Below are 27163 nucleotides of genomic sequence, written 5' to 3' on the forward strand. Positions count from 1 at the left end.
TAGGAGGGGCTAGACCCTGTTTTCTATTTAGTTTGTACATACTGGGGTTTGAGGCCAAACATTTTGAAGATCCAGCTGCCAGATATGTAGTTTGTTGGGTTGTTTGTGGCATTAATGCTCTGGGCTACATCACGGTTTGGAATATTTTAGTGCAGCAGGATCGTCTACACTTGGTTTGTGCTCATACCATGCTCCTTGGGTGGTAAGGGCAAAAATTGTATCATTCTGGCAGGAGTCATGTGCTGGGGCCTGAGTTTTGTGGTGCTGATGCACTGGGGTGTGCCAGGGTCCAGAGTCTGGGGGCAGTAGGAATGCCTAGACTTGTTCTCTATTCAGGCATTTTAATTTGGCTGGCTCCAGAAAGATCCTTGTGCGACAGCTAATTTTGGGTGTGCGTGTGACCCAGTCTCCAGCTGCTCCTCTCTGGTGTGTATGTGAATGTGACCCAGGTGCTAGCACCTGGGTGTCTGGTGTGCATGTGTGAGTGAGTATATCTCCAGGCACCAGCAGCCCCTCTCCAGGGTGTGTGTCTGTCTGTCTGTCTCCAGCAGCCCCTGTGTGTGTGTGTCTCTGTCTGTCTCCAGCAGCCCCTGTGTGTGTGTGTCTCTGTCTGTCTCCAGCAGCCCCTGTGTGTGTGTCTGTCTGTCTCCAGTAGCCCCTGTGTGTGTGTTTGTCTCCAGCAGCCCCTCTCTTTTGTATGTGTGTCTCCAGCAGCCCCTCTCTGGCTCTGAAAGCGTTAAGGGAGGAGGGGAGAGATGCTGCTTGCGTCTGGCTCGGCTCCTTGGAGCCCACAGCGCCGGCTGCGCCTCGCCTCCCTCCTCCCTCTGCAGACACATCGAGACACAAAAAGAGGCTGGAGCGAGCTGGCAGAAAGGCAGCACCATGACCGAAACCACCAAGACCCACGTTATCCTGCTGTCCTGCGGCAGCTTCAACCCCATCACCAAGGGGCACATCCAGATGTTCGGTGAGTCCCCCCCGCTCCCGGCCTCTGTATTTTTCAGTGCGATTGAATTTGCTGGCGCCGGGCCATCAGGGAGGATGCTGGCTGCATCGGAGCCGGCCTGTTCTGCGGGGAGGCCACATGCCCGGGGCGCAGGGAAGCTGGATTGCACCAGCCCTGGGCCTGGGGCTAAGGTGGCCAGGTAGCAGGGGTGAAAAATGGGGACACATTTTCAGGGAAGATAGTTGCCTATACAAGACAAAGCCCCTAATATCCAGACACCTGGTCACCCTACTTGGGCACCTAGCGAGCAGGGCTGCCCTGCGTGGCTGGCTTGGCAGGGCTAGGACCGTGGCAGGGGTCACTGCTGAGAGAGAACCCAGGGCAGGATGGAGGTGCAATGGCTCGTTGTCAGGCATCCACTCAGGAAAGGGGCCATCAGTGCCGGGGCAGCCAGGAACTCCTCGGGGGTGGGAGTGGGCAGGAGGAGATGTGGCATTGGTTGATTCTTTAGGGGCTCTGTGTCAGTCCGATGGAGATTTCATGGGGTGAGTGGGGTGGATGGGGGGGGGGTGTTCAAAGGCAGATGGGTGTTTGCTAGACTGGACAGGGGCCTCGGGAGGAGAGGCGGCTGTTTGAGCTTTGGTGCCTGTGGAGAGTGGGTGGGTTATATGACTGGCTGGGATCAGATGGCAGTAGGAAGGGAGAGGGGCCCTGCCTGGCTCAGAGCTGGTGGCACTAGGCTGGGAGTGGGTTTCCCTGGTTGTGTGGGATCAGCTGGCAGCAGGAAGGGAGGGGGCTTTGCTGCTGTGGGTCTAGGAGCACCGTGCCCAGAGTGGGTTCACTGCTTGCTGGCTGGTGTCAGAAGAGCGTCAGCGGCTATTCTTTGGTGCCAGTAGAAGAGCAAGTGCCAGGGGTAGGTGAGAGATCAATGCTAAGGGCTGGGCGCTGTCCGCAGAGAAGGTGCTGAAATGTCCTGCTTGCTAGTAGGAGCCGGATAGGTGAGCCTGATATGTGATATATTGAAGCACACTCAGTTTGGTGGGGACAGGGAAGTGAGGGGACAAGGTCATGTTAGCTAGGAAGCCCTGGAATTTTTAAGGGCTGATTACACACCATTGTAGCTAAACATCTCATTGAGGGATTAATGAAAATGAACAAGTTCCTGCTACTGCTCTAGAGAAAAGGCCCATAATATTCCCAAAAGGATCTGAAGAAGAGCTCTGGGTAAGCACCAAAGCTAGTCTCTCTCACCCATAGAAATTGATGCAATACAAGATATCACCTCACCCACCTTGTCTCCCCAAAGGGATAAACATGAGTGAAATCAGGTTAGTAGATGTGGGTACTAACCTATTTTACAACCTATTTTAATTCAGTATAAATTGTGTGCATCTGTACAGCTAGAGATGAGTAAGAATCCACTAGATCTTCGTTTATTTACACAGGGCTCTATATACAACTCTATTGTCCAAAAATCCTCTCCTAGACTTTAATTTGCCCCGAAGTTCTTAAATATGGGTCTGGAGAGATCTGCACACTCATACCTCCCCCCCATACACACACACACACACACACACACACACACACACACACACACACACACACACACACTTACATTAGAAACTGAGCAACATTCCCTTTGAAATGATCCACCTACCCACAAAACTGGGTTGGATCTTATTTTAAACAATAACATTTAAGATAATGTGTAAAGAAATTCAAAGCAAAGCTACTGTACAGGGCAGAAAGGTATTTTGAGTACTTTTTATACCACTTTACCATGCAGAGAAAGGGTGAGAACCAATGCTCAGTTTGTACCTACACAACAGACCATAATGAGAACCATTAAGTACTATTTTCTAGCAGGTTCTTGGTGCATCTTTTCAAGCTCCTGGATTCTCCCATTTTAATTTCCCCTGATTCAACACAACCAGAGACAAACACCAAACATGGCCTTACATGTGGCTAGGATGCCTTTTGGAGTGCACTTATTCTCTGGGGGATTCTCTCTCCTAGGAACTTATTCTCTGTGGCATTTTCATTTCCTAGCTGTCTGGAAAATGTGAGACTGGACCAAGGTGTCAGCTCCAGCTCTTGTGTGTGATAGACCAGACTACTAAACAGAGAGCCAACTAAAATACTAAGTGCTAGAAGCCTGGTTGATTAAAAAAAAGGGAATTAGAAACACTAATTTCTGAAAGGAATTTGATCTGATTTGTATTAGTGAAACCTGGTGGGATGATTCAGATGCCTGAAATGTTAAAATCACTGGAAACTCCCGATTTAGAACAAAGAATGGACAGAAGGGGAGAGAATGTGTTACCTTCTTTAGAATTACTGACAGTTTGGAAGGACAGCACCTGAAATGCTTATGGATCAATGCACTAACTGATAAATCACAAGACAGGGTACTGGGGAGAGGGGGCGGGTCTGCTATATACTATCAAATCAGAACAAGGAACAGAAAGAGCAGCTCTTTAATCATCTATCATAATGTGTGGAAAGAAAAAAGTGCAATATCATGGAGGATTTCAGTCTGATGGATATATGCTAGAGGTCTCATGCCAATGCTGGTAAAACATACTTGGAGTTTCTAAAAGTTAATAACTTTCTAATACACAAAATAATACAACTAACTTAGTTGTTCAGTATCAGTCCTCATTCTGATGAGGAAAGATGAATTGATAACCAAACTAAACATTGATTGTTGTGTAGGTGCAAGTGATCACAATTTAATTTCCTTTACTATGTGCAAGCAGAATATAGTCCTCACCAATAATATACCTGGTAATTTTAAATGGCCAATTCCCCAAAGCTGAAAACAATTATGAGCAAAATTGGATGGGAGGAAATATTTAAACATAAAAATGTGAATAATTGGAAATTGTTTAAGAATGTTTTATTAAGTGAAAAACAAATACTCTCACAATGCTGCAGTCATAAATGAAAAATGAAATCAACAATAAATAAATAAATAGAAAAATGTGGACACTGATAGTAATGAATACAAATTGGCAGTTAGTAAATGTAGGTGATTGATAAGGAAAGCTAAAAGCATCAGTAAATAAATCTGTGGCCAGTATGATTAAAGGACAAGAAGTAGTTATTTAAATATATCAGGAACACATGAAATTCTAGTAGTGGCATAACTCAGAAACTAGATCAAGATGGTGAACTTATCAATCCTGGTCCAGAAAAGGCAGAAGTAGTCAATATTTCTGTTCTGCATTCAGAATGAATCTTGAGGATGTATTCATATCTTACAATGATAAAGAAGTACTTTCTATTCCATCAGTAATTAGGAAGGATGCTAAACAGCAATTATTAAGGGTAAATGTTTTTAAATCATAAGTGCATAACTTGCACCCAAAAATATTCTTTTAGAATTTGCTGAGGAGTGCTCAGAACTATTATAGCTGATTTTTTAACAAATCTTGAATCACTGGTGAAGTTCCAGAGGACTGAAAAAAAGCAAATGTTGTGCCAATATTTTAAAAGAGTAAACAGGATGACCCTGGAAACTATAGTCTGACATCAGTCCTGAGCAAAATAATGGATAGGCTAACATCAGATGCAGTCAGCAAGGAATTAAAGGATGATAATGTAACCAATGCTAATCAACATTAGTTTTATGGAAAATAGGTCTTGTCAAACAAACTTGTTATGGTATTTGGATGAGATAAGTTTTGTTAATAAAGGTAACTGTGTTGACATAATGTACTTGGACTTCTGTGTAGCATTTAGTCCTGCATTACGTTCTGATGAAAAAATATCAACATTTAAAAAGAAAGATCAATGCATCCCATATTAAATGGATTAAAATCCGTTTAACTGATTGATCACAAAAAGCAATTGTAAATGGGAAATTGTCATCCAGTGGGGATGTTACTATCGAGGTCCCACAAGAATCTGTTCTTAGCCGATTGCTATTCCACATCTTTATCAATAACCTGGAAGAAAATATAAAATAATTGCTGGTACAATTTACAGATTACCACTCCACCAATTTTTGTGTCATTAGTGATGGGACCAGGTCAGCTATGGTAAAGTGGGCTCATTTGAACAACATATGTTTTAGCACAGCAAAATGCAAGGTCAAACACCTAGGAACGAAGAATTTAAGTCATATTTATAAGATGGGGGACTGTATCCTGGAAAACAGCAACTCTGAAAAACATTTAGGGATCATGGTAGATAACCAGTTGGACATGGGCTCCCAGTGCAATGCTGTAGCTAAGAGAGCAATTGTGATCCTTGGATGTATAAGCGGGGGAATATCAAATAGTAGTAGAGAGGTGGTATGCCTTATGTATATGGGATTATTGAGACTATTACTGGAATACTGTGTCCACTGATGGTGTCCAAACTTCAAAAAGGCTGTTGAAAAATTGGAAAGGGTTCAGAAAAGAGCTACAAGGATGATGAGAGGTGTGGAAAACATGCCTTCTAGTGAGAGACTAAATAAACTTAATTTATTTAGTTTATCCAAGAGAAAGTTAAGAGGTGATTTGATCAAGGTTTACGAGTATCCACACAGGGAAGAGATTGCTGCTAATAAAGGGCTCTTTAGCAGAAAATGGTAGAATGACATCCAGTGGTTGGAAACTGAAGCTTGACAATTTCAGACTAGAAATAATGCTCACATTTTAAAGTGAGGGGAAATAACCATTGGAACAACTTGTATAGGGATGTGACGGATTCTCCTTCACTTGGAGTCTTTACATCAAGACTTTCTAAAAGATATGCTATCGCTCAATCAGAAGTTACAGGCTTGGTGCAAAAGTTATTGGGGGAGGCTCTTTGGTCTGTGTTATGTGGGAGATTAGATCACATGGTCATATAGGTCCCTTCTGGTCTTAAAAATCTATGAATACTTTATAAATTTGGACCCAATTCTGCAACCCTTACTTAACCATCAGCCCATACTTACCCCGGTAGGATTACTGGCATGAGTAAGGGCTGAGAACTCTCATAGCAAGTAAGGACTGCTCTGGTGAGCAAAGGTTACAGAACTGGGCTTTTAAGGCCACGTCCTGGTCATCTTACTCACGGAAGCCAGCCCACTAAGTCAGTGGGAGTAATCAGGTGAGATAGGCAAGTAGGATTTGGCCCTTAGTTTCTGTGGCTTCTTTGACTCTGTCCTCAACAAAGAGCAGAACAGTGCTGCTTTCTGTAAATAACGTGTTCCAAACAACTAACTAAATGTGTATTCAAGAGACCATCTTCGTGGCCCTCATAAACCCGACAGGAAACACTCGCTCTTCAATATCAGAAAAATTATATCTGCTTAAAATACAAACTAACAGAAAGAGGAAATGCCAGGTAAAGGCTGATACTCATTCTTTCACTTGTGGAGCTGAATCCTGTAGTCTTCTACTCAGGCCAAAGCCCAGCTGAGTTTTCCTGGAGGATTAGGACTAGGGTGTCTTTTTTTGATGCGTGCTATTGTCGACTGGGTCCTTTCTTCACCAGTCACTTGAGTTTAATGTGGAGCGTCCTCCTTAGGTGCGGGTTTTCAGGTGGTTGTGATTTTGTTACAACCATGCATTTTACAACATTCTCCGCAACCCTGGCAAGTGCCACTGACCTCAGCATGGCTCTGGCCACACTTTGTAAATTGCAGGATCAGGCCATTAACCCCATCCAAGTTTAATTTTCTTTACATAAGTGTGTATAAGATATGCAGGTATAATGCAGCTGAGGTATAAGGCTATGCACCCACCCATATGAAGTAGTTCTGATAACACCATAATAGGTTGAAAACACACCTTGAATTGTTTGTAATGTTATATGTACTCTGAAATGTATGTGTAGCCTGAGTCACAGTGTTTGAGTTGCATTTTGTTTGTTTAAAGGAACATTGTCCACTTTGCTTAGGATCCAAATTTCAGTTTTGTTTATAAGAAGGGGAAGGGGGAGGGACGGGCTTGTTTTGTAAAATCTAAAATGAGTAGAGATATTTGTGATTCTTTTTAATTTAAGTGAAATCACATTTCCTTTATATTCCAAAACAGGCATTACTATATGAAAACAGACCCTATGCAAAAATCACAATAGTATGCAATTGAGTGTGAGTCTCAGAACAAAGTCCTCAGTAAAAAACAAATGGAAAAGACCTCAAATATTAGACATTAAAAGCCATGCCTGCTTGCCTTAGTCACATGCATAGGGTGGTTCCATTGAACTCAATTGAATTCAGTTTTCATTTCAAGTTAATACTCAGCAAAACATTGTGTGGCATTTGCCTAGCTCTGCACAGTATATGTATTACTGTAAGAAGCAGAACTTCTGAGGCAAAGCCTACTTCTAAGGGCAGGTCTACACTAAGGGCGGGGGTCGAACTAGGGTACGCAAGTTCAGCTACGTGAATAGCGTAGCTGAACTCGAAGTACCCTAGTTCAAACTACTTACCCGTCCAGACGCCGCGGGATCGAAGTCCACAGCTCCAAGGTCGACTCCGCCACCGCCGTTTGCAGTGGTGGAGTACTGGAGTCGACCGGAGCGCGCGGGGAGTTCGAACTATCGCGTCCAGATTAGACGCGATAGTTCGAACTCCGAGAAGTCGAACTCACTGCGTCGACCCGGCCGGTAAGTGTAGACTAGCCCTAAGTAATCCCCAGCTGATTGCAATTCTGTATGCAGAAGGATGGGGCAGCTGCAATGAGAGATACGCCCATGGCCCACACCCTGAGGTGCCAAGACAAGAAAACCAACAGTTGTGAAGGGGATCTGCCTATACCACAGTTCCCCAGCACTTCCTTTATGTTAAAAAGGCAAAGCAATGCCACCAAAGGACAAACTGTACAACCAATGTCAAGAGCAAAAAAAAAAATCTGTGCAGCGCCACTAACAAAACAATGCAAAAAGTGGCAAGTATCCAGCTGACAAGCATGTGTTTGCTTTTTAATTAAATCATTCCCCTCTATCATAGGTAATCCCCATGTAACAGCAACCTGCTAACGCACGAGAACCAGGAAGCAAAGCTGATGAGAAACCAAAGTTGAACCCACCAGTCTAGTTTAAATCTCCAGCAGAATGCAAAGTCAAATGTAAACAAACTGCATAGAGGGTGAAAAGTACATTCAGGTGTTAAATGATCTAGGATGTGACACTAGAAAAGAAATGTATCAAAGCATGGGGCCAGCTAGCCCGACCAAGATTTACATGAAGCTCTCTCAGTCTTTCCTTAGCCATAAGGGATACAGCAAACAGGCAGAGTTGTAGGAAAGAGATCTTTATTGAGCATGCATAGAAGGCAGTATTACCTGTAGAGTAAGAGAATTCTGTTTAGTAGCAACCTGGCCTGAGCTTGCATTCCACAGCTTCTGGTGACCCACCAAACTTGGTCTCCTCCTGAAACCCGACCCTCTTTTTCCAGTTCCACTCATCATACTACAGCCAGAAAGGTGGGAGGATCAGCAGCCTCCACAGCACCCTCCCCTCCTGAGTTCCCTGGATCCTGAGCAAGGCTCTTTACAGGGCTAGGGCGTGATGGGTTGGGGGTCTATATATTGTCCACCCCTAAATCCATAGAGAAATCATGTAAAAGTTAATGCACCTTTATTCTGATCTCCCTGCCTTTCCCCCAGGCTATGGAAGCCCTGTTCATGGTGAGTTCCAGAGGCAGCCACTGATGGAAGATGCCCCTGGTAGTGTGGGTCCAATGGAGCCCAGCTGCCTGGGGGTAGGGAGGCCCAGTGCCAGTGGGAGGCCCAGGTCTCTCCTTATCCTTCAGGATCTGTGGATGGCTCGCCTGGTCCTTGTGCATGGGGCAAATCCCTGACAGAGTGATTTGGGGAGAACACTGCAGGGGAACCTGGTGCATTTTCCTTCCTCTCTGCAGAACCTTCTCCTACAGATTTTCCCAGTGAGACTTTACTAACTAACCCATGGTTTTAATTACATCTATGACATCCATATGCACACAACTTTACTAATCTCCTGCAGGCTGGGTTATTGTAAGATTATATTTGATACAACCCTATTATTGCAAGAGGGAAATACTTTTCTCTTAGGAGCTTACATAATAGCATAAGAACAGCCATACCAGCTCAGACCACTGGCCCATTTAGCCCAGTATCCTGTCTTCCAAGAGTGGCTGGTGCCAGATAGTTTAGAAGGAATTAACAGAACAGGGCAATTATCAAATGATCCATCCCCTGTCATCCAGTCCCAGCTTCTGGTAGTCTAGAGCCCTACATCACTTAGGTGCTTTAAAGATTATTTTTTTTAATCCAAGATGAATCTCTCAGCCCTCCGCCCCCACCCCCCATTTAAAGTACATTTGCTTTCCAGACAGTTACAAAATAAACCATTGGGATTGTGGCATCACAGGCAATGTGGTGAGCAGAACATAGCGCCCTCTAGTTCACATTCATATTGGCAGTGAATCACAGCTACAACCCTCTATTTTTTCTTTTAGTCTAATGTGAAGTGAATTTCTGCCCATATCTATTCATCTATGTACCTACTAATGGTGAGTGCATGCCAGCTATCTGCTCACCAAAAGTTTAGATCTGAAACATTTTTACTGAAGAAATAAGAAAGTGCTTTGCTGCCCAAAGTAAAAACTCCATTGCAGCACAGTTCAAAGAAAATTCCAGCAATTAAAAATCCCAGCGGGCTGCACTTTGATTAATCAAAGTAACCATCAAAGGGGAGCCACTGAAATCTGTTACATTATGTAAATAGGCTTCTAAGATAAAGAGACTAAGTTTTGTAAGTAACGAACAGGAAGGAGATGGAGAGTTTCTTTGTTTTGTTATTTTAATCGCTTGAGTTTTAAAAATAGGGTTTTCTTAGTGGTGGAGATGACTGGACTGCAAAAGCAGCTGAATCAAATGATCTCTTCTCAGAACTCCACAGCTTGTGAAATCCCATGTCATCAACGAGATGTTAACATTTCCCTTTTCCTACTTTCACTTCAATTGTGATAGTATCTGCACATGACCACAAGCAAAATTCCCATCCCATGAAGGGCACTCAGAAACCTAAAAGAGGAGATTTTTTTTCTCAGCAATATGTGAGTAAGACCTAAAAGCTTCTGTCAGGCTGACTTGTCTTTCCATTGCATTTCACTTCTGAATCCTTTATACAAAATTATCTCAATCAATCAATAGAGCTGTAGTTGGTAATGTGACTTTAGCAGCTATTGGGTACATCACAGACAGATAGGCCTGATTCTCCACCTTGATGCACCAGTTTTAGTTCAGTGGAAATAAAGTGGGGTAACAGAGTGTAGACTCAGACACACAAACAGTGTAGGGAGATGCCGTCCTTACACTGCTCTGGGTGTACCATTAGTGGGGCTTTGGAGAAACCACCGCTGAAATCGAAACCACTGAAAACTATGACAGAGAACAATGTAGAAAAAATGGGAAGGACCAGAGCTCCAGCAATTCCCACGGCCCCTTGTTGACACTGGAAATTGCTAGTGTGGGATATGCCCAACCCATGATCCCAATTCAATGCTCCAGAGGAAGGTGAAACCTCAGGGCCCTTACTAATGTCCCCCGGGGAAGGGAGCATTTCCTTCTTGACCCCCCTTATGTGGAAATCAGTCCAAATCTGTGCATGTAATCACCCTACATAGGCTTCCAATCCTAGTTAATGCATCACATTTCTGTCTAGCATAGCCAACATGGGCGGGGAAGTTGTCCAAGCATCTCTTCTTCAACCTGTATAAGTCTGGGGTGACTGCATGGTAGCATCCTTCCTTCCTCCCTTTTCACTGCAAGCTTTAGTCTCTTCTGGCTGGGAAGTAACTGATTTCTAATACTTCCCCAAACAATAGAGGAGAATAGCGGTTCGGTAAGTGCTTTGGGGCAAGGGGAACCATCTTTGTCTGCATTTCAAGGTGGCAGGCACATCTATGGTGCAGATGCAGTTAGAATAAACAGTGTTCGGTATATAAAGCTGTCCACTGTATGGCCATTTAAACCAGCGGGCCTGGTTCTCGTCTCACTCGCACTGGCATCACGCTCTGAACAGTGGTGGAGTTAGCCTGACTTGCGCATGTGTAAGCGCGAGCAGACTCAGGCCAATAATAACTAAAAAGCCTTATTTGGTCATAGAAATGATGGCGTTGGATCACCCCTCCCTGTGGTAAAATGCATGGGACGGGAGCCAGGGGAGGAAGTCTTTGCAAACATCTCTCGTGGAGATTCCCTCACACATTCCACAAAGCAGGGATGTGGAGTGTGTGCCCTGTTATGGTACAGACCATTGCCTCCAGGCCCTCCAATTTTCTGGGGTCTGCAGAGATCCCGGGGTCAGTGGGAGGCCAGCACCATCGTTATCTCTATGCCAGCTCTGGTCCCTAGCAGCTCCATTAGTGCCACCCTAGCAGGGACTCCTGGCCACACCTATCCTGGGATTCTCCCTTAAGAGGAACCCCTGTTGCAGAGGGGGCTGCATGGAAAAGACACTCTAGACCCAGGCCATATTAGTCATTTCTTGTAAACTCCACAGGGACAAGAGGGAGATTGATACTCACCTTGGCCCATCCCATCTCTCCTCCCTGGGCAGCCCCCAGGCCCACAGAGTACATTGTGCTGGGTCTGGGGGGGGGAGAGGGACAGTGCTCTGGCAGGTGATAGTCTCCTTTCTATGCAGAAAGGGGGCAGTCCCTGCTCAGAGGGCCTCCTCCACCACACAAAGATAGAGGAGGGAGAGGCTCCTTGAGAGGCAACACGGTCTAGTGCTCAGGGTACTAGGCAGGGAGTCAAAACACTTGGGTTCTGCTCCTGCCACTGACCTGCTTTGTTTCCTTGAGTAAGTCAGCTTTGCCTGCGGGTCCCCTCCCAGCCTTTGTCTGTCTTGTCTAGTTAGACTGCATGCTGTTCGGGACAGGCACTGAGTGTCACTGCACTTGTACAGCACCCAGCACACTGGAGATCTAGGTGCTGCCATCCTGCTAAGAATTAAGATTAATACATTCTTCCCCCCTGCAATAGACTCTTTTCCAGCACTCTTCTGTAGCTTCCTGCGGCCCAAGCCTTTGTCTTCTTTATGCCTCACAGAGCTTAAACTCCATCCCTAACCCTTCCTGGGTCTCTCTAAAATATTTACGCGCTGTTAAATATTTAGCAGTGTTTATTACATTCCATAGACCATGGCGCTGTCTAAAACAACACCGTTTAACAGAATGGGGGAAGGACTGGATCTCATTTTCAAATAAAAAGATTAAAATAAGCCCAGACTCGAGAAATAACACCCAATAATTTCATTAGAAAAGAAACAAAGGCCCCAGTTCATTTATAAAATACTTGCCATTTATTAGTATGCCTACGCGGCTCTGGCTGCTAGTTTGTTATGTTTTAATGAGGGGAGCCCATATGCTGCAAAGAAAACTAATGAATTGACTTGTATGATTAATAATACATATTCCTGTGTGTAGGGATGCTGGCCTGGGATTAAATTCAAGTCCCTGCTCTGTGTGACCTTGGACAAGCCACAATCTACCCAGGCTTCAGTTCCCCATCTCTCCAATGGGGATATAAGAGCACTGCCCTACCTCACAGGGGTGTTGTGAGGACAGATGAGATAGTCAAATCTTTGGGACAGGGACTGTCTCGTATTGTATGTCTGTGAAGCACCTAGCACAATGGAGCTGCTCTGGTGGAGGGCTCTAGGCACAAATAATAATAAGCAATACCAATAATCAAGCATAATGCTTTGTACTTCTACAGCATCTGTCATCCGAGGCTAGCAAAGGACTTTACAGACACTGGTCTCACAGCTCCATTGGGTAGGTATTAGCCCCAATTTACAGCTGAGAAAATGGAAGGGCAAAGAAGATACCATTTGACTAACCTAAGGTCCCAATAAGTCTAGGGACAGATCCAGGAAGATGACCCAGGAGTCCTGGCTCCCCGGTCCCCTACTGTAGCTGCACTCCTCATAGTTTTACAAGAAACTCCTCTGAATCACGATGCTCTCAGTGAATGGCCTTTCAGACCAAGAAGGAATTCCCCACTAAGAGCACTAGCTGCACTGGAATAGGAACTGCGACTGCTGCCGACCCAGCACCCGGGGCAGTAAGGAGATGCCTGGCTTGATTCCTCTGCATGTGTCACTGGTGTGGTATGAGCCAGGACCAGACAGCTGAAACAATCCCCAGCAGCTATGGAAAGACTGGAAGGTGTTAAAAGAGCAGACAAATCAGCAAGGGACTCAGATACACAGAAGGTCCACTTCAGCATCCAAAGGCATCCTCCCGATTAGGAGCCTGATTTTCAGGGGCGTTATCAGCCCCCAGAACTCCTGCATGTGCTCAGTACCTCTGAAAAATCAGGCCCAAGGCAGAATTCCAATCCCCTTTAAGCAGCAGCGCTATTAAAACTATTGGTCTTAAGTCAGCTCCCTGGGAGATTATGTGATTCAGTGATTTGGCTGGTGCTCACCTGTGTTTTCCCTCTTTCCAGTAGGGGCTGGTTTCCTGCAATGGGTCTGAGCACAACATTCATTGATACAGTTTTATCTTTTGGTCCCCATGGCAGAACAATCCTAAGACACCAATGCATTTTGTCATTGGAGGATGCTACCATGAGCGACGCCCAGGAGTTCACCCCAGTATAGGAGTGCAGTGAGATTCATGCTGCTTTCTGGTTTGAGAGAGAGGCTGGCAAAAGGAAAATCCAAACGAGGAGGAACTTCCCTTTGCATACAAACGGATTCTTCCTTCCCAGGGGAAGAGTGTCAGGAATTGCTCAGCATCTGAATCACAGCCATGTACGCTTGGGAAGGAAATCCAACAGCCCTAATTGAGCTCAAGACCTCCCTGAGGAGAGCCCATTTTACTGTGCCTTAGCATCAGGAGAAATGCATAAGAAACCAGCTTTGTTTCCAAGATCTTGCAGCTGGGTCTGAGTCTGAAAGGAAAATCTTTGCCTCCAGCTGCCTTCCTCGGTGCAAAGATGTTGTCAACAGTCTCTTCTGAGGAAAGCAGGTGCTGGGGATAGATTCTTAAAGAAAGCTGGTGTTTGCTGAACTGTCCCATTAGAGGAGACAGGGTTGTGGTGACAGGCCTGCAAGTCTCCAGTGTGTCACCGTAGTGACATCTCAAGTTTCAACATTGACTCAATGGGTAGCAGGTGGAAGTGAGGAGAGGCAGTGGGGTCTATGGCTAGATCACTAAACTGTGAGTCATGAGAAAGACGTTCTATTCCCAGCTCAGCCACTGACTTACTGCATGACCTTGGGCAAGGCACCTGATTGCTCTTTCCTCTGCTAGCCTTGGCTATTTACATGGTGAGCTCTTCAGTGCAGGGATAGTTGTGTCTGTACAATGCCTGGCTCAATGGAGCCCAGAGCCCCAGGTGGGCCTCTGAGGTGCTGCTGTAATACAAATAATTGAAGTATAGAAGATGACAGGGCTACCATATGGCAATCTGGGAAGTAGAAGCCACTGTGGTTCAATTGCACTCACCTCCCTTACGTAAGCAGTCCCATGGATTCCAGTAGGACGACTCACACACATAGGAGGAGCTAAAATGTGGCCCTTCAAAGTCAAGGTGATATGTTTTCAAATCCACATTGGCACAGGCAGATTGCCTGCAGCTGTATGCACGTTACGTACAGTGCATACCATTGACAGGGTAGTTTGTCCTGCTCCCCCACCCCCGCATTTGAGAAGGCTCCCAAGCCAAGTGGCATTGCGACCTGGCGGGCCAGATCACAGTGCCACTAAGGTTTGGCTCAGCATCCCCTTGATGAAGGAGCCACTGGGCCAAAGCGGAGTGGCGCTGCAGCCCCACACGCTCGGCCGCAGTGCCATTCATTGAAATTTGGCCCATTGGCCCCTTTCACAATGGAGGGGTGGACGGGCCAAACATGAGTGACGCTCTGACCCTCTTCACTGGGTTGCAGTCCCCAGAGCAGGGAGCTAGAGCCAGCCCCATGTGCCAGGAGCCTCCACTGCTCTTCCAGGACTGAGCACAGCAAGTGTACATTTAGTTTCATTGGTGTTTTCGTTTTTATCAGTATCTAGGATTAAAATGCATAATACATTTTCCTGCTCATTGCCGCAAACATACAAGATGTGTTGTTTTTGTTTTAGTCTTTTAATCGCCTGTTTTAGTCTTAAATCAGCCCCATTTTCCTGCCAGTACTGGGGCTTGCAGCTATTGTTCCTTTCTTCGCCAGCTCCCTCCAGCCAAAGCAATGTCGACTGAAATCGCCTTGACGCACACATTATGATCTTGGTCACAGATTCTCCCCTGCGCTGTGGCTGCCCATACAGAGGATGCAAAGCAGTACTAAAGCTGACCCAGGAGGCTCACTCGGGTGTGCAGAACCAGTGCAGCAAGCTTCTCCTCTTCCAGTCCCATGCCTGCAGCTGGCAGAGGGAGCACAGCCAGGGCTGCCTTGTACTCCAGCTACAATGCTGGCCTGTTGGGTGTCTTTGGGGCACTAGCCTGGCACATAGCCAACCCAAGATTGGCTTTGAACACCACCCCACTGGCACAAGCTGTCCGGTGCACTCCTTTGCCATGGCCACGGGCCTGGGACTGTAAATCCATTGCTTCTCAGACTCCTGTGCTCAAGCTGTGTATCTGCCTAAAGGAATAATATCACAGATGCCAGAAGATACAAAGTGCTCCCCTTGGTAAGATACAATGGCTCAAAAATTAAAACAACTAGAAATGCTTAAAAAGGGAAATTAGGCCAGAGAAAAAGGACGGATTTAAGAAAAAAATGTTACACCATTTGACAAGCCTGATATTGGCTGAGTTGTGCATCACGGCCTCTTCTGGGCTATCAGGCCAGGATGCTGTCCCATTTCAGTCATGTGGTTTGACTTTTGATGTAATGCAAAACAGGCTACTCCAGAGGGAGGAAAAGGAAAATGCTCATACAGCAGGTTTTCTTTTTAAATACTTACCATTTAAATACATTTGTGGAGCCAAGGCAGTAAGAATCTTTTCAAAAGGGAGCTGTGAAATAGCTGGAATACATTCTTCTCTGTTTGCCAAATAGCTTGTTTTTGCCACTGATATTTAGAGTCTAACTGAAATAAAATGTAGCCACATGATGCAGATTCTGGGCTGGATCCTTAACTGGTGTAAATAGGTGTAGCTCCACTGAAGACGACAGAGTTATGCAGATTTACACCAGCTAAGAATCTGTTCTTCTGTATAGTATTTATAGAGTAATGTTTCAACCCACATAATCTGCAGTGTTAACATCCAAATGATTCATTGCAGGTCTGTTTTCAAGTTGTGCTGCTTTGATTGCATCCTACTATAGCGTGGCTTGCTTTTAGATGTTGTCAGAGCATCACCAGTGTCCTGTACTAATGAGCTCATTTAAGCCCATATCAGATTTTCATTTTAGGGTATGTCGACACTGCAAGTGAAGGTATAATTGTAGCATATCCAAGCTAACTTTAATCTAGCTAGCATGGGTAACAATAATAGCATAGACACAGCAGCATGGGCCTTAGAGTGATCTACCAGTCCTAGTATATACCCTGCCTGGTGCCTCAGCAGGCTTGTACTCAGGTGACTAGCACATTATAGTACTATTGACACCTGGGCTAGTTACATCAAAGCTGGCATGGGTCTGCCTACTCATGCTATGGTCACAACTTAACTTGCAGTGTAGACACAGCCCAGACCCAGGCAGCTGCTGCCTTCCTAACCCTCCTTGGAAATCAGACAAGAAAGAAAAGACATACAGAGGTGAAATCTAGTTTGCAATAAGCATTTTGTGGGTTAAGTGGGAAACAGAGAGCACATTCCCTCTGAGTGGCAGACTGTCCTCTACTGACCAGACATAGATGCTACCACGACTATCTTTATTATTGAATTAAGCCTTCCAACACCTTGGGTGGTAGGTATTTTTACAGATGAGGAGAGCCTAGCCCCCCTCAGAAGTGGTAGTGGGGCTGAACCCTAACTCCAGACATAGAAATAATACATGCAAACAAATAGGATGAGCACACTCAGAGGATTATAAGTTTTGCAATAATACCTTACAGGAGACCTGTTGCATGAAGCATATTCCAGTTACATTATATTTATAAGCATATTTTTATAAAGCATATGAGTTCAATGTCACAATCTAGCCCTGTGTAATTTCTCTCTCCTAGCTCTTGATCAAAGGGAGAAGGGGGTATGCAACACTGACTGTGTATTGTGATCCGATTGTAATATTGTAAAGCTTAGTACTGAGCTAGAGCCCCATGGAGCTTGCACTGGTCAGACACGTTATAAGAGAGAGATTCTGCCCTGAAGATCTTACAGTGTTTACCTAGACAAGACAGTCAGAAGGTGGGAGTGTAAATAGAGGCATAGAGAGGTGAAATGGCCTGGCCAAGGTCACACAGCAGGTCAGTGGCAGGGCCAGGGCCAGAAATAGAATCTAGATCTCTCTGCTAGACCACACTGTCTGTACATAACGCAATGTCTATTTCACAATCCTCGGTGTAACTTATTTTAACTAAGACTGAAACCCTCCAGCATTCTTACTTCTCCTGGGGCCCACTCTGATATTTGCAGCACTTTGCAAGTCTCTTTGCCTGGGACCAGCTATTCCACTAGTAACTCTTCTCTTTATCTGAGGTCAAACTTTCCCAAGACACTCACTGCAGCTAAACCCCACTCAAGAGAAGATGTCAGGTTAAAAAAGAATACATTCGTAGACAAACAAGTTATCTGTATTACAAAAAATACCTAGGATAACAGATGCTGAAAAAATATTTTAAAAAAATCACGTTCACGCCTCACTGCTTGCACAGTTTATTTGACGTTGTCACTTCTTTCAAAGTCAAAATAGTCTTGGGTCCAGAGTTGTAAAAGAATGTTCCATAGACCACCAGTGGTGATCTATACAGTGAAACGTTCTTAGAACCAAATGGTGGGTGGTGGGGGTGTTGGGAAGCTCGGTATGTTCATTGAGTGGGTTCTCTCTTTCTCATATAGGGATCTGAAGAATTACAGAGTTGTAGTTCCACCGGATTAATTAATTTTACTTTTGTTTAGAGCCAATTCTTGGTCATTTTTACTTACAGGTTCCCATGTATTGGCATAACGATGTAATGTTTTGGTTGTAAACAATGCAGGGACTTATTTATTTATTTTAAAGAAAACCCTGCCTATGGAAACAAGTTTAAATAATGGAAACATTTTCTATTGGTCTCAGTCTTTGTAAATGATTCTTGTTTTTATTATACAAAACCTACATTTTAGGTCAAGTTTGACCTAACAGTATCTTTTAAATGAACAACGCTGTGTTGAGTGCATCTTAGTTTTACCTCCATCAGCAGGATATTTCATAAATCCAATCAAACTAGAAACATTCCTATGTAAAGAATAAATGCTGGGAGTGTGTATCAGTTTTCAAAGTGCCTGAAACCCCCCCCAAAAGCAAATAATATTTGAAATCAGGCCTTGAAAACTAAACACAAAAATGTCTGATTTCAATCATGTAAATTGTATGTGACTGGAGAAATGCCAGAGGAGTTGAAACACTGATGATTAAACTTATTCAGTGTGAACCACTGAAAATAAATGCATAAGTAACCAGTACTTTCCAATCTGGGAAGCAGGAAACTTTATTTATCTAGATTGCATTAAATGATCACTTATCTTTTATAACCCTGCAGTGTGTCCTGTGATCAGTCTTTCCTCACAGTGATCTTGCTAGAAATAAAAGTGGCAAAAATAAACAGCATTCATTTTAAGTAGAAGAAGGTAAAGGTGAACTGGAGAAACACCAGTATAAGTGAAGAATTTACCTCTCGGGGTTATATAATCTGAGGGGCCTCATGGGGATTTGTTAGGAGCAGGAGCAGGCCTGTCAGGTCTCAACAAGGGCAGTCAGGGCCAAAGGTCAGAGCAAGGGCTAACCTGAGCCTGGAAATAGTAGAGGAGTTCATAGTGATGTCCCAGGCCAGACACTGAAGTTCAAATCAAGCTGAGGTCAAACTGGGAATTCAAGAGCAGGAACAGTCATGGCAAGCCACAGAAGATCCACCCTGATGCCTGGACACTTCTTGGAACGACCCTTGGGTTTGTATAGGGCAGGGAGCCAATCAGGAACCATGGGGCTGCTGTCTGACAAACCCCTGAGACGGAACTTCCCAGGGTCTGTATCCACAGCAGGTCCTGGGAAGTGGAGCACAAGGTGGTTACAGCTGCTGCCGGGTGGCAGATCCAGGCTGCTATCTCTACAGGTCTAGGTTCCAGACCATGGGGCCTTGTGCTGACCTTCCAGGAATAGATGTCAGTCAGTGGATTGTTTTCCTAAAACTGCCTTTTAAAGCAATGCACAATTAGTCTGTGGAACCCATTGCCATATGGTATCATTAAGGCCACAAGATTAGCAGGCTTCAGAATAGGATTAGACAGAAATATCCACAGCTAGCCCAGCAAATATGTAAAGAAACTAAACAAGAGTTTTGGAAACGATGTAAAAACTCTTGCTTCAGAGCATAAACCAGCCTCTATCTAGTGGGGTTTAGGAGGAAGCTTTCCAGGGGCAGGTTATCCTGTAACTGTCTACTGTGGAATTTCTTGCTTCTTCCTCTAAAGCAGCTGATAGCATTGCAGCCTGGGGTGGGATGGCAGCAGGTGGATTAGCTCCATCCCAGGAAGAGGAGAGGGACAAAGATGTCACGGGTCATTCTCTGGAGCGGCATAGAGCACAGATGGCGCTTTCCCAGGAAGGGGACATGCACAGATGTTTTTGGCATTTTCTAATATAGGCTTTTACCCAAGGGCTTCAGGACCTAAACTATTCAGATTTCTGCAGAGGCAGGGGCTGAGCTGAAAGCTGCGGGTTAAGGAGTTGTGGAATCTCATCATGTGCAGGTTGAAGGCTCTGCACTATTAGCGGACAGTGGTTTGGGTTAAAAGCTCTGAATTTCTTAACAGTGGCTGGTGACTCATGATCATTGCCAAAAGGTGATCTGTCACTTCAGATGGAATCAGGATTTAATCAATCCAAGAAACTCTGGGCATCGCTGTCACACTTCTCCATCAACACCTTGAGGCTGAAGCACAGCACAGAAGGCCAATGTGTTTGGTTAGCCAGCTCTGCGACATGTCCCCCACCAATGAATTAGCACTTACTTAAGCACTAAATCACACCAGGGTGTGCATTATGGGGGCACTGGTGCATACCTTAGGAGCGCTATGAGGCAGAAGGCTGAATGCTTTCCCCAATAGGCTATTGCACACCTTGGCAAGGTTTATTGCTGTTATTTTATTTATTTATGTAGAAAAAAACCATTTGGAGCTTTAAGAACAATTTACTTTGGAAAAGAGACACATTTTTCTGTGCAGGAGCATCACAGCCCATGTGCAATTCCTAGAGAAAGAAAACAATTCAGGAGAGGCCATTTGCCAATTTCACAGATGCCATCGAACCACTGATGGAGAACTGACAGGAAGTGTTGAGTAACTGTAGGTTCTTACACTTGATTCCCCATGGTACAGTGCCATGTTGTGGACACTGCATGTGTCTAACTGGAAGTACAGAGGCAAGTGGAAGAAGGCTAGAGAGACAAGGAGATACTTTGGGAACTCTGAGTGAGAAAGTAAATCCCATTTAGTCCATTACATTCCTCCTGTAATAGTTCAATCATAGCATTTAACTGAAACCTGAGATTCCTAGCTTCCTCATCAGTACCACACTCACCCTGTACAATTCTCCCACTCAAGGCTTCACACCATCTTTCAAGGTCCCTGCCGAGGCCATCTGCATTGAACTTAGAGGGAGTAGCATGAGTTGCAGGAAGGAAGATTTTGGAGAAAGCACCAAGAAGACAGTCTGTGTACATGTGGCTGGAATGTTGGCTGCAATTGCAGCTTCTCCCTCTCTCGGTAAAGAGCTAGTTTAGTTTTAGAAGACGGAGTCCTCTCATGTTGTTACTCAGCACATGGTACCAGAAATACCCACCATGCTTGGAACTTTGTGTTGGGACCCACCCACAGTATAAATTCAACCATCTTGGAGAGACTCACAGTTATAACCCAACTGACCCAACATAGTCAAAGCAATTTCTGTCTTGCAGCATAAACAGGAGTTAACCTTGTCCCCATGTCATGCTAAAGCCTTGACCATGCGGTGAACCCAGGTGACAACTGCAGTCCTGAAGAGACATTAGAGATGGGCTCAAGTTATGAAATTTAGATCCAAATCTGGGTCTGAATCCAAACTTCCCTCAGAGTTAGTAATGGTTTGACATCTGGGTCAGTCCCATCTCTCCCTTCAAATATCTCCTTATCGCCCACTTCTTTTTTAGTGAAGCTTTCCAGTGTTTATCTCCACAGATGGCCCTTCCTCATGCAGTCAAACTGCTGCCAGTCTATAAATAACCCAACCCAACAACGCTGTTGACTTTCTGTTAAATTTACTAAATTAGTGCCCACGTACAAAAGCAGCAGTGAAAAAGCTTTACAGTTAAAGAATTGAAACATGCAGACGTTTGGAAATGATGTTTGATTGATACATGGAAGATTAGAAAACCTTCACTTGGCACTTCTGTGTTGTAGTATAATTATATGATATTGCAACGGCACTTAGAGGCCCCAACTAAGTCTGGGGGCATGGCGTGCCAGGAGCTGTACAGACATATACTAAGAAACAGTTCTTGTCCCCAAGAGCTTACATTCTAAACTGGCAAGACAGACAAAGGGTGAGAGGAGTAACAAGCACAGAAAGGCAAAGTGACTTGTTGCAGGCCATAGACAGAACCAAGAATATTGTAGTGTCATCCTCAATGTTAATCTTCCATAGATTTATAATCCAATAACTGGCTTTTCTCAGTGTCGATATCCTGCATCTTCTTGCATTTATTTCCCATGATCTGTATTTATTAAATTGCAAGCTGTTTGAAGCACGGATCTTATCTTTTTATATGTTTTTTTAGAGCAGCACAGAACTCTATAAATAATCATGTCCAATTTAAAAAGTGAATGAGCAATTTTTACAAGCAAGCACAGAACAATACTGTGTGCATCTTCATAATAGTGTAGCGTTCTGTGGAAGCAGAGAGGACAATTAAGTATTAACAAGATTTGAAATGATTTATGCTACCAAAGATGTCATGTCATGCCTACAGAAAGTTGTGAATAACTTTCTAGTTCGACTTAAATGCATCACAAATGTTTTCTTGCATTTCTGGGCAGTGCTAAACCTTCACTTGAATATATTCATGGGAGGTGAAAAGTTTGTTTCTAATGGGCAAGATTTTAAAAAATGACTAGTGGTGCCTGTTTTGGGGAGCTCAACTTGACACCCTTCAAAGGGCCCTGATGTTTAGAAAGCTCTGAGCACTCACCCTATCAGAATCAGATGTCTTCAAGATATGGACAGCTGCAGGAATCACCAGGCGAGATTATATGGCCTGTGTTATACAGGAGGTCACACTAAATGGTCCCTTGACGTCTTAAAATCTGTTAGTTTATTGTACGTCAAAGTTATCCACCCAACAACTGTAGCAACCCAAAATCACTAGTCACTTAGGAAAATGTGGAACGGTGCTTTTTTTAGGATGAGTTCTGATACCATTTTTAAGAGTTAGTTTGTAAATTGAGTAATATAAATTCATGAGACTGTGCATAGACAAAATGAAATTAGTATTTCTAATTCTTTGTTAAATTTTCTTTAACCATAAGCTTACCTTCTTCCCTTGTTGATTTGTTAAGTGGGAAACAATTAAATGATGCTAAAGTTAATGAAGTTTTTGCTTGGGAATTTCATTTTTTTAATTGAATTGTGATGGGGGCTAGTTAAGCAATCTGAATCCACAATAGGCACTTTAGTGACCTGATTTTCATTTGTGTTCAATACTGGCGATTTCTATTGCAGTCCCATTTCAATACTTCTGAAAATCAGACCACATATTTAAGTGCTTAAGTTTAGGCACTCAAGTTTGAAAGTTCTGAGCCCTACTTTTGTGTGTGCTTAAACTACTGTGAATACGGTGCTGCAATCTTCCTGTAAATTTCCACCTCATTTCAAATCTTATCTGAAAACTTATCTTTTCTCCTCTTAATTTTTCTCTTGCTTGATTTCCAGCTTTATGACACAGTGCTTTAATTTATCTTCACTAGCAAATCTTTACTATAGCAGTTTTCTGTAATTTATATCACACAGTCTTCTGCCTAAGGCTGTAAGGCAGGGGTGGGCAAATTATGGCCCGGGAGCTGCATCCGGCCCTTCAGACGTTTTAATCCGGCCCTCGAGCTCCTGCCCAGGAGTTGGGTCCGGGGCTTGCACTGCTCCGGTGCTCCAGACAGGGAGCAGGGTTGGGGGCTTGCCCCACTCCATGCATAACATGGCTCTGCATGGCTCCTGGAAGCAGCAGCATGTCCCCCCTCTGGCTTCTACGTGCAGGGGCAGCCAAGAGGCTCTGCACGCTGCCGCTGCTCCAAGTGCCACCCCCACAACTCCTATTGGCTGGAAACCATGGCCAATGGGAGCTGCACGAGCAGCTCCTGCAGACAGGGTAGGGCACAGAGCTACCTGGCTGAATCTCTGCATAGGAGCCGGAAGGGGGATATGCCGCTGCTTCTTTGAGGTTAAGCGCCACCCTGAGCCTGCACCTCTGACCCCCTTCTGCGCTCCAACCCACTGCCCCAGCCCTGATCCCCTTTCCCTCCCTCCGAACCCCTCGGTCCCAGCCCGAAGCACCCTCCTTCACCTCCAGCCCTTCATCTCCACCCCCACCCCAGAGCCCACACCACCAGCCGGAGCCCTCACTCCCAGTCCCGCACCCCAACCCTCAATTTTGTGAGCATTCATGGCCTGCCATACAATTTCCATATCCAGATGCGGCCCTTGGGCCAAAAAGTTTGCCCACCCATGTTGTAAGGTGTCCTGAGAAATTGTTTATATCAGTGATACTCAGACTCAGTGGTTCAGAAGCCAAATTAGCAGTCAACATTACCCAAAAAAGCCACAGTAGTGTGAATTCATTGTTTCGTTTTCACAGCAAAATGACTGACCAAGTATTATTATTTAATCAACAACAATTGGTTAGTAACCTAGTAAAATCATCCTGATTGGTTAATAACTTAGATTGGTTAATAATTAAGTCATTTAATAGTTAAGTTTTAATATTATGTGTTCCAAAGAGCCACAGGAGACACATGAAAGAGCCACTTGCAGCTCCTGAGCCTCAGTCTGAGTATCACTGGTTTCTACGAAAGACACTATAGAAAAGGATAGTAGAAAAAAGCCTGTCCCCAGAGAATCCATTCTAGGTTTTACGCCGAACCTTTTGAATTGTGGGACCAACTTCAGGAGAATAGTCTGTGCTGGATAAATATCCATGCAGGGCAGACAGGCTCAATACAGCTCCTAGTTTTGTTTATCACCAGAGAGTCTCGGTAGCTAGATTTAAGAAGCTCCCAGTAAACAGGGACGCAATAGTATTACCCCACAGGAAACAGCATGAGGCACATGACTTTGCCCAGGTCACACAACAAGTCAGTGGAAGAGCAGGACAGAACCTCAGAGTCCTTGTTCCCAGTCCCCCACTACAAGGCATCAGGTCAGTGCTATGGATCAACGTCAAGCACAGAAAGGAGGCAGCAGACTGCAGCCCACACGGGCATTATGAAGAGGGGCAGAGGAAGAGGTTTACCTTGTCAGGCTTACCTAGGTTTAAGATCAGGACAGCAATGATACAAGGTGTGTGTCTCTCCGACTTCAGTGCAGAGGGCTGGTGACGCATCTCCCAGCTGTGGCTGAGCGGAGGATAATTTATACTAAGGAATGCAGCAGGATAAACATTATCAAACAAAAGCAGCAAAGAGTCTTGTGGCACCTTATAGACTAACAGACGTTTTGGAGCATGAGCTTTCGTGGGTGAATACCCACTTCGTCGGATGCATGTAGTGGAAATTTCCCGGGGCAGGTATATATAAGCAAGCAAGAAGCAGGCTAGAGATAACGAGGTTAGTTCAATCAGGGAGGATGAGACCCTCTTCTAGTAGTTGAGGTGTGAAAACCAAGAGAGGAGAAACTGGTTTTGTAGTTGGCAAGCCAGTCACAGTCTTTGTTTAATCCTGAGCTGATGGTGTCAAATTTGCAGATGAACTGAAGCTCAGCAGTGATGGTGTGGCTGATCTGGTTAGGTCCTGTGATGGTGTTGCTGGTGTAGATATGTGGGCAGAGTTGGCATCGAGGTTTGACCTAACACAGGACCTAACCTGATCAGCCACACCATCACCGGTTCATTCACCTGCACATCCACCAATGTAATATATGCCATCATATGCCAGCAATGCCCCTCTGCTATGTACATCGGCCAAACTGGACAGTCTCTATGGAAAAGGATAAATGGACACAAATCAGATATTAGGAATGGCAATATACAAAAACCTGTAGGAGAACACTTCAACCTCCCTGGCCACACAATAGCAGATCTTAAAGTGGCCATCCTGCAGCAAAAAAACTTCAGGACCAGACTTCAAAGAGAAACTGCTGAGCTTCAGTTCATCTGCAAATTTGACACCATCAGCTCAGGATTAAACAAAGACTGTGAATGGCTTGCCAACTACAAAACCAGTTTCTCTTCTCTTGGTTTTCACACCTCAGCTACTAGAAGAGGGCCTCATCCTCCCTGATTGAACTAACCTCGTTATCTCTAGCCTGCTTCTTGCTTGCTTATATATACCTGCCCCAGGAAATTTCCACTACATGCATCTGACGAAGTGGGTATTCACTCATGAAAGCTCATGCTCCAAAACGTCTGTTAGTCTATAAGGTGCCACAAGACTCTTTGCTGCTTTTACAGATCCAGACTAACACGGCTACCCCTGTGATGATTATCAAACAAGTAACTTAGAAATAAACTGATGATCTCATAGGAGCAAATGCTCAGCTTGCATAAACCAGGGTAGCTCCATTAAAGTCAATAAAACTATGCTGATTGGTCCAGATCCTCAGCTGGTGTCTAACTATTTGTGTTCCGGGGTGTTTGGTTCTCCCACACCCTTCCCCAAAATCACCAACTTTTCCCAACCCCATTGCCTCTTGTTTCCTCTTCTCTCTCCCACTTCTCTAAGGATGAGAGGATGAAGTTAGGTTTTGCTCCAAAGCTCATGTGGTTTGAAATTCACAAGCAGTTTCTCCTCCGCTCCCCTTAATTTAAGCTCTTGTTTCCAAGGGAAATTTTATTCCAGAGCATTTCACCCTAATTAAACAGAAGCCTGCACTGTGCAAGCAAGAAAGCAGGTTCTTTGCCATTAATTCTCGCCCTGACTCTAGAGCTACCGGGGAATACAACAAATGCAGGCTCTAGAGCTCAAAAGCTGATCCAGAGCCCATTGAAGGCCACCAGAGCCTTCCCATTGGCTTTGGCAAACTGAAGGCCCACTCCAGTGCATGAACTGCGACAGGTGCAGATTCTGTTCTGAATGTCGAATCTCATCCAAAAGGGCGGGTACCCAAACTGAGTCCTAATTTCCTCGCTCAGGGCCTGATTCTGCTCTCACTTACACTGGCGTCGCCCCATTGACTTCAGTGGAGTTTCTCCTGATTTATGCCAGCATGAGAGAAGAATCAACCCCTTTCTCTCCCCATCTGCCCCCCAGTATATCAGTGAATGAAAACCCAGATGCAGCAGAGCACAGCTCATTTTATCTCCATCTCCATCCCCTGCTCGAGAGCGAATTCATTCCCAGACTCTGCTCAGCACAGCAGTTCCCTTCTCCTCTCTCATACATTTTTCAAGACATCACCTCCGCCGCAATTGATCTCTAGCCTCAGCCTTGCATTGTGATGCCTCCCCCACCTACTCAGCTTTGCATGTGGGGATGGTTTGAGTCTCTTTACCCTCTAGGGATGTGCGGCGGGGGCTGGGGTGCGCAGTTGAGCTCAGAAAATTGCAGGTTCAGAAGAATGGTTTTTTCCCCCTCTTCTTCATTTGACTGATTATTTTAAAGGCAATGACGGAAAAGCCATTATTAGCAAAGGCAAAAGTGGCGCGTTCGGAAAAGAAGCCACCAATTCCTTCTCTCCCTGTTACAAAAGAGAAAAGAGCAAAGAGGGAAAGGCAAATACAGATTTTTTTTAAGAGCACAGACAGGCATCAGCCCAGACAGTTATTAGAAGGAAAAGCTCTTCTCCATCAATAGCCCATAAAGTGAGTCCAGCATCTAATAAGGACGGACACTTTTAAATGGAAAGAAAGAGCAAGACATTTTATAAGGAAAAAAAGTTTAATCAAAAAAGCTCCCTGAGACGCAGGTTTCATGC

The 27163-nt window shown here is 44.8% G+C and overlaps 1 protein-coding gene across 2 annotated transcripts in view; it reads left to right on the forward strand.

Moving 5' to 3' along the window:
- Positions 1-810: 810 nt before the first annotated feature.
- Positions 811-27163, forward strand: part of NMNAT2 (nicotinamide nucleotide adenylyltransferase 2) — a 75896-nt gene continuing 49543 nt past the window's right edge. For both annotated transcript variants that reach the window (XM_045028907.1, XM_045028911.1), the window contains exon 1: positions 811-967. In XM_045028907.1, the coding sequence (XP_044884842.1) occupies positions 883-967 (85 nt within the window). In that variant the 5' untranslated portion in view covers positions 811-882. The remainder of the gene's footprint in view (positions 968-27163) is intronic.

This window comes from Mauremys mutica, chromosome 8 (assembly GCF_020497125.1).
Source record: "Mauremys mutica isolate MM-2020 ecotype Southern chromosome 8, ASM2049712v1, whole genome shotgun sequence".
Lineage (NCBI taxonomy): Eukaryota > Metazoa > Chordata > Testudines > Geoemydidae > Mauremys > Mauremys mutica.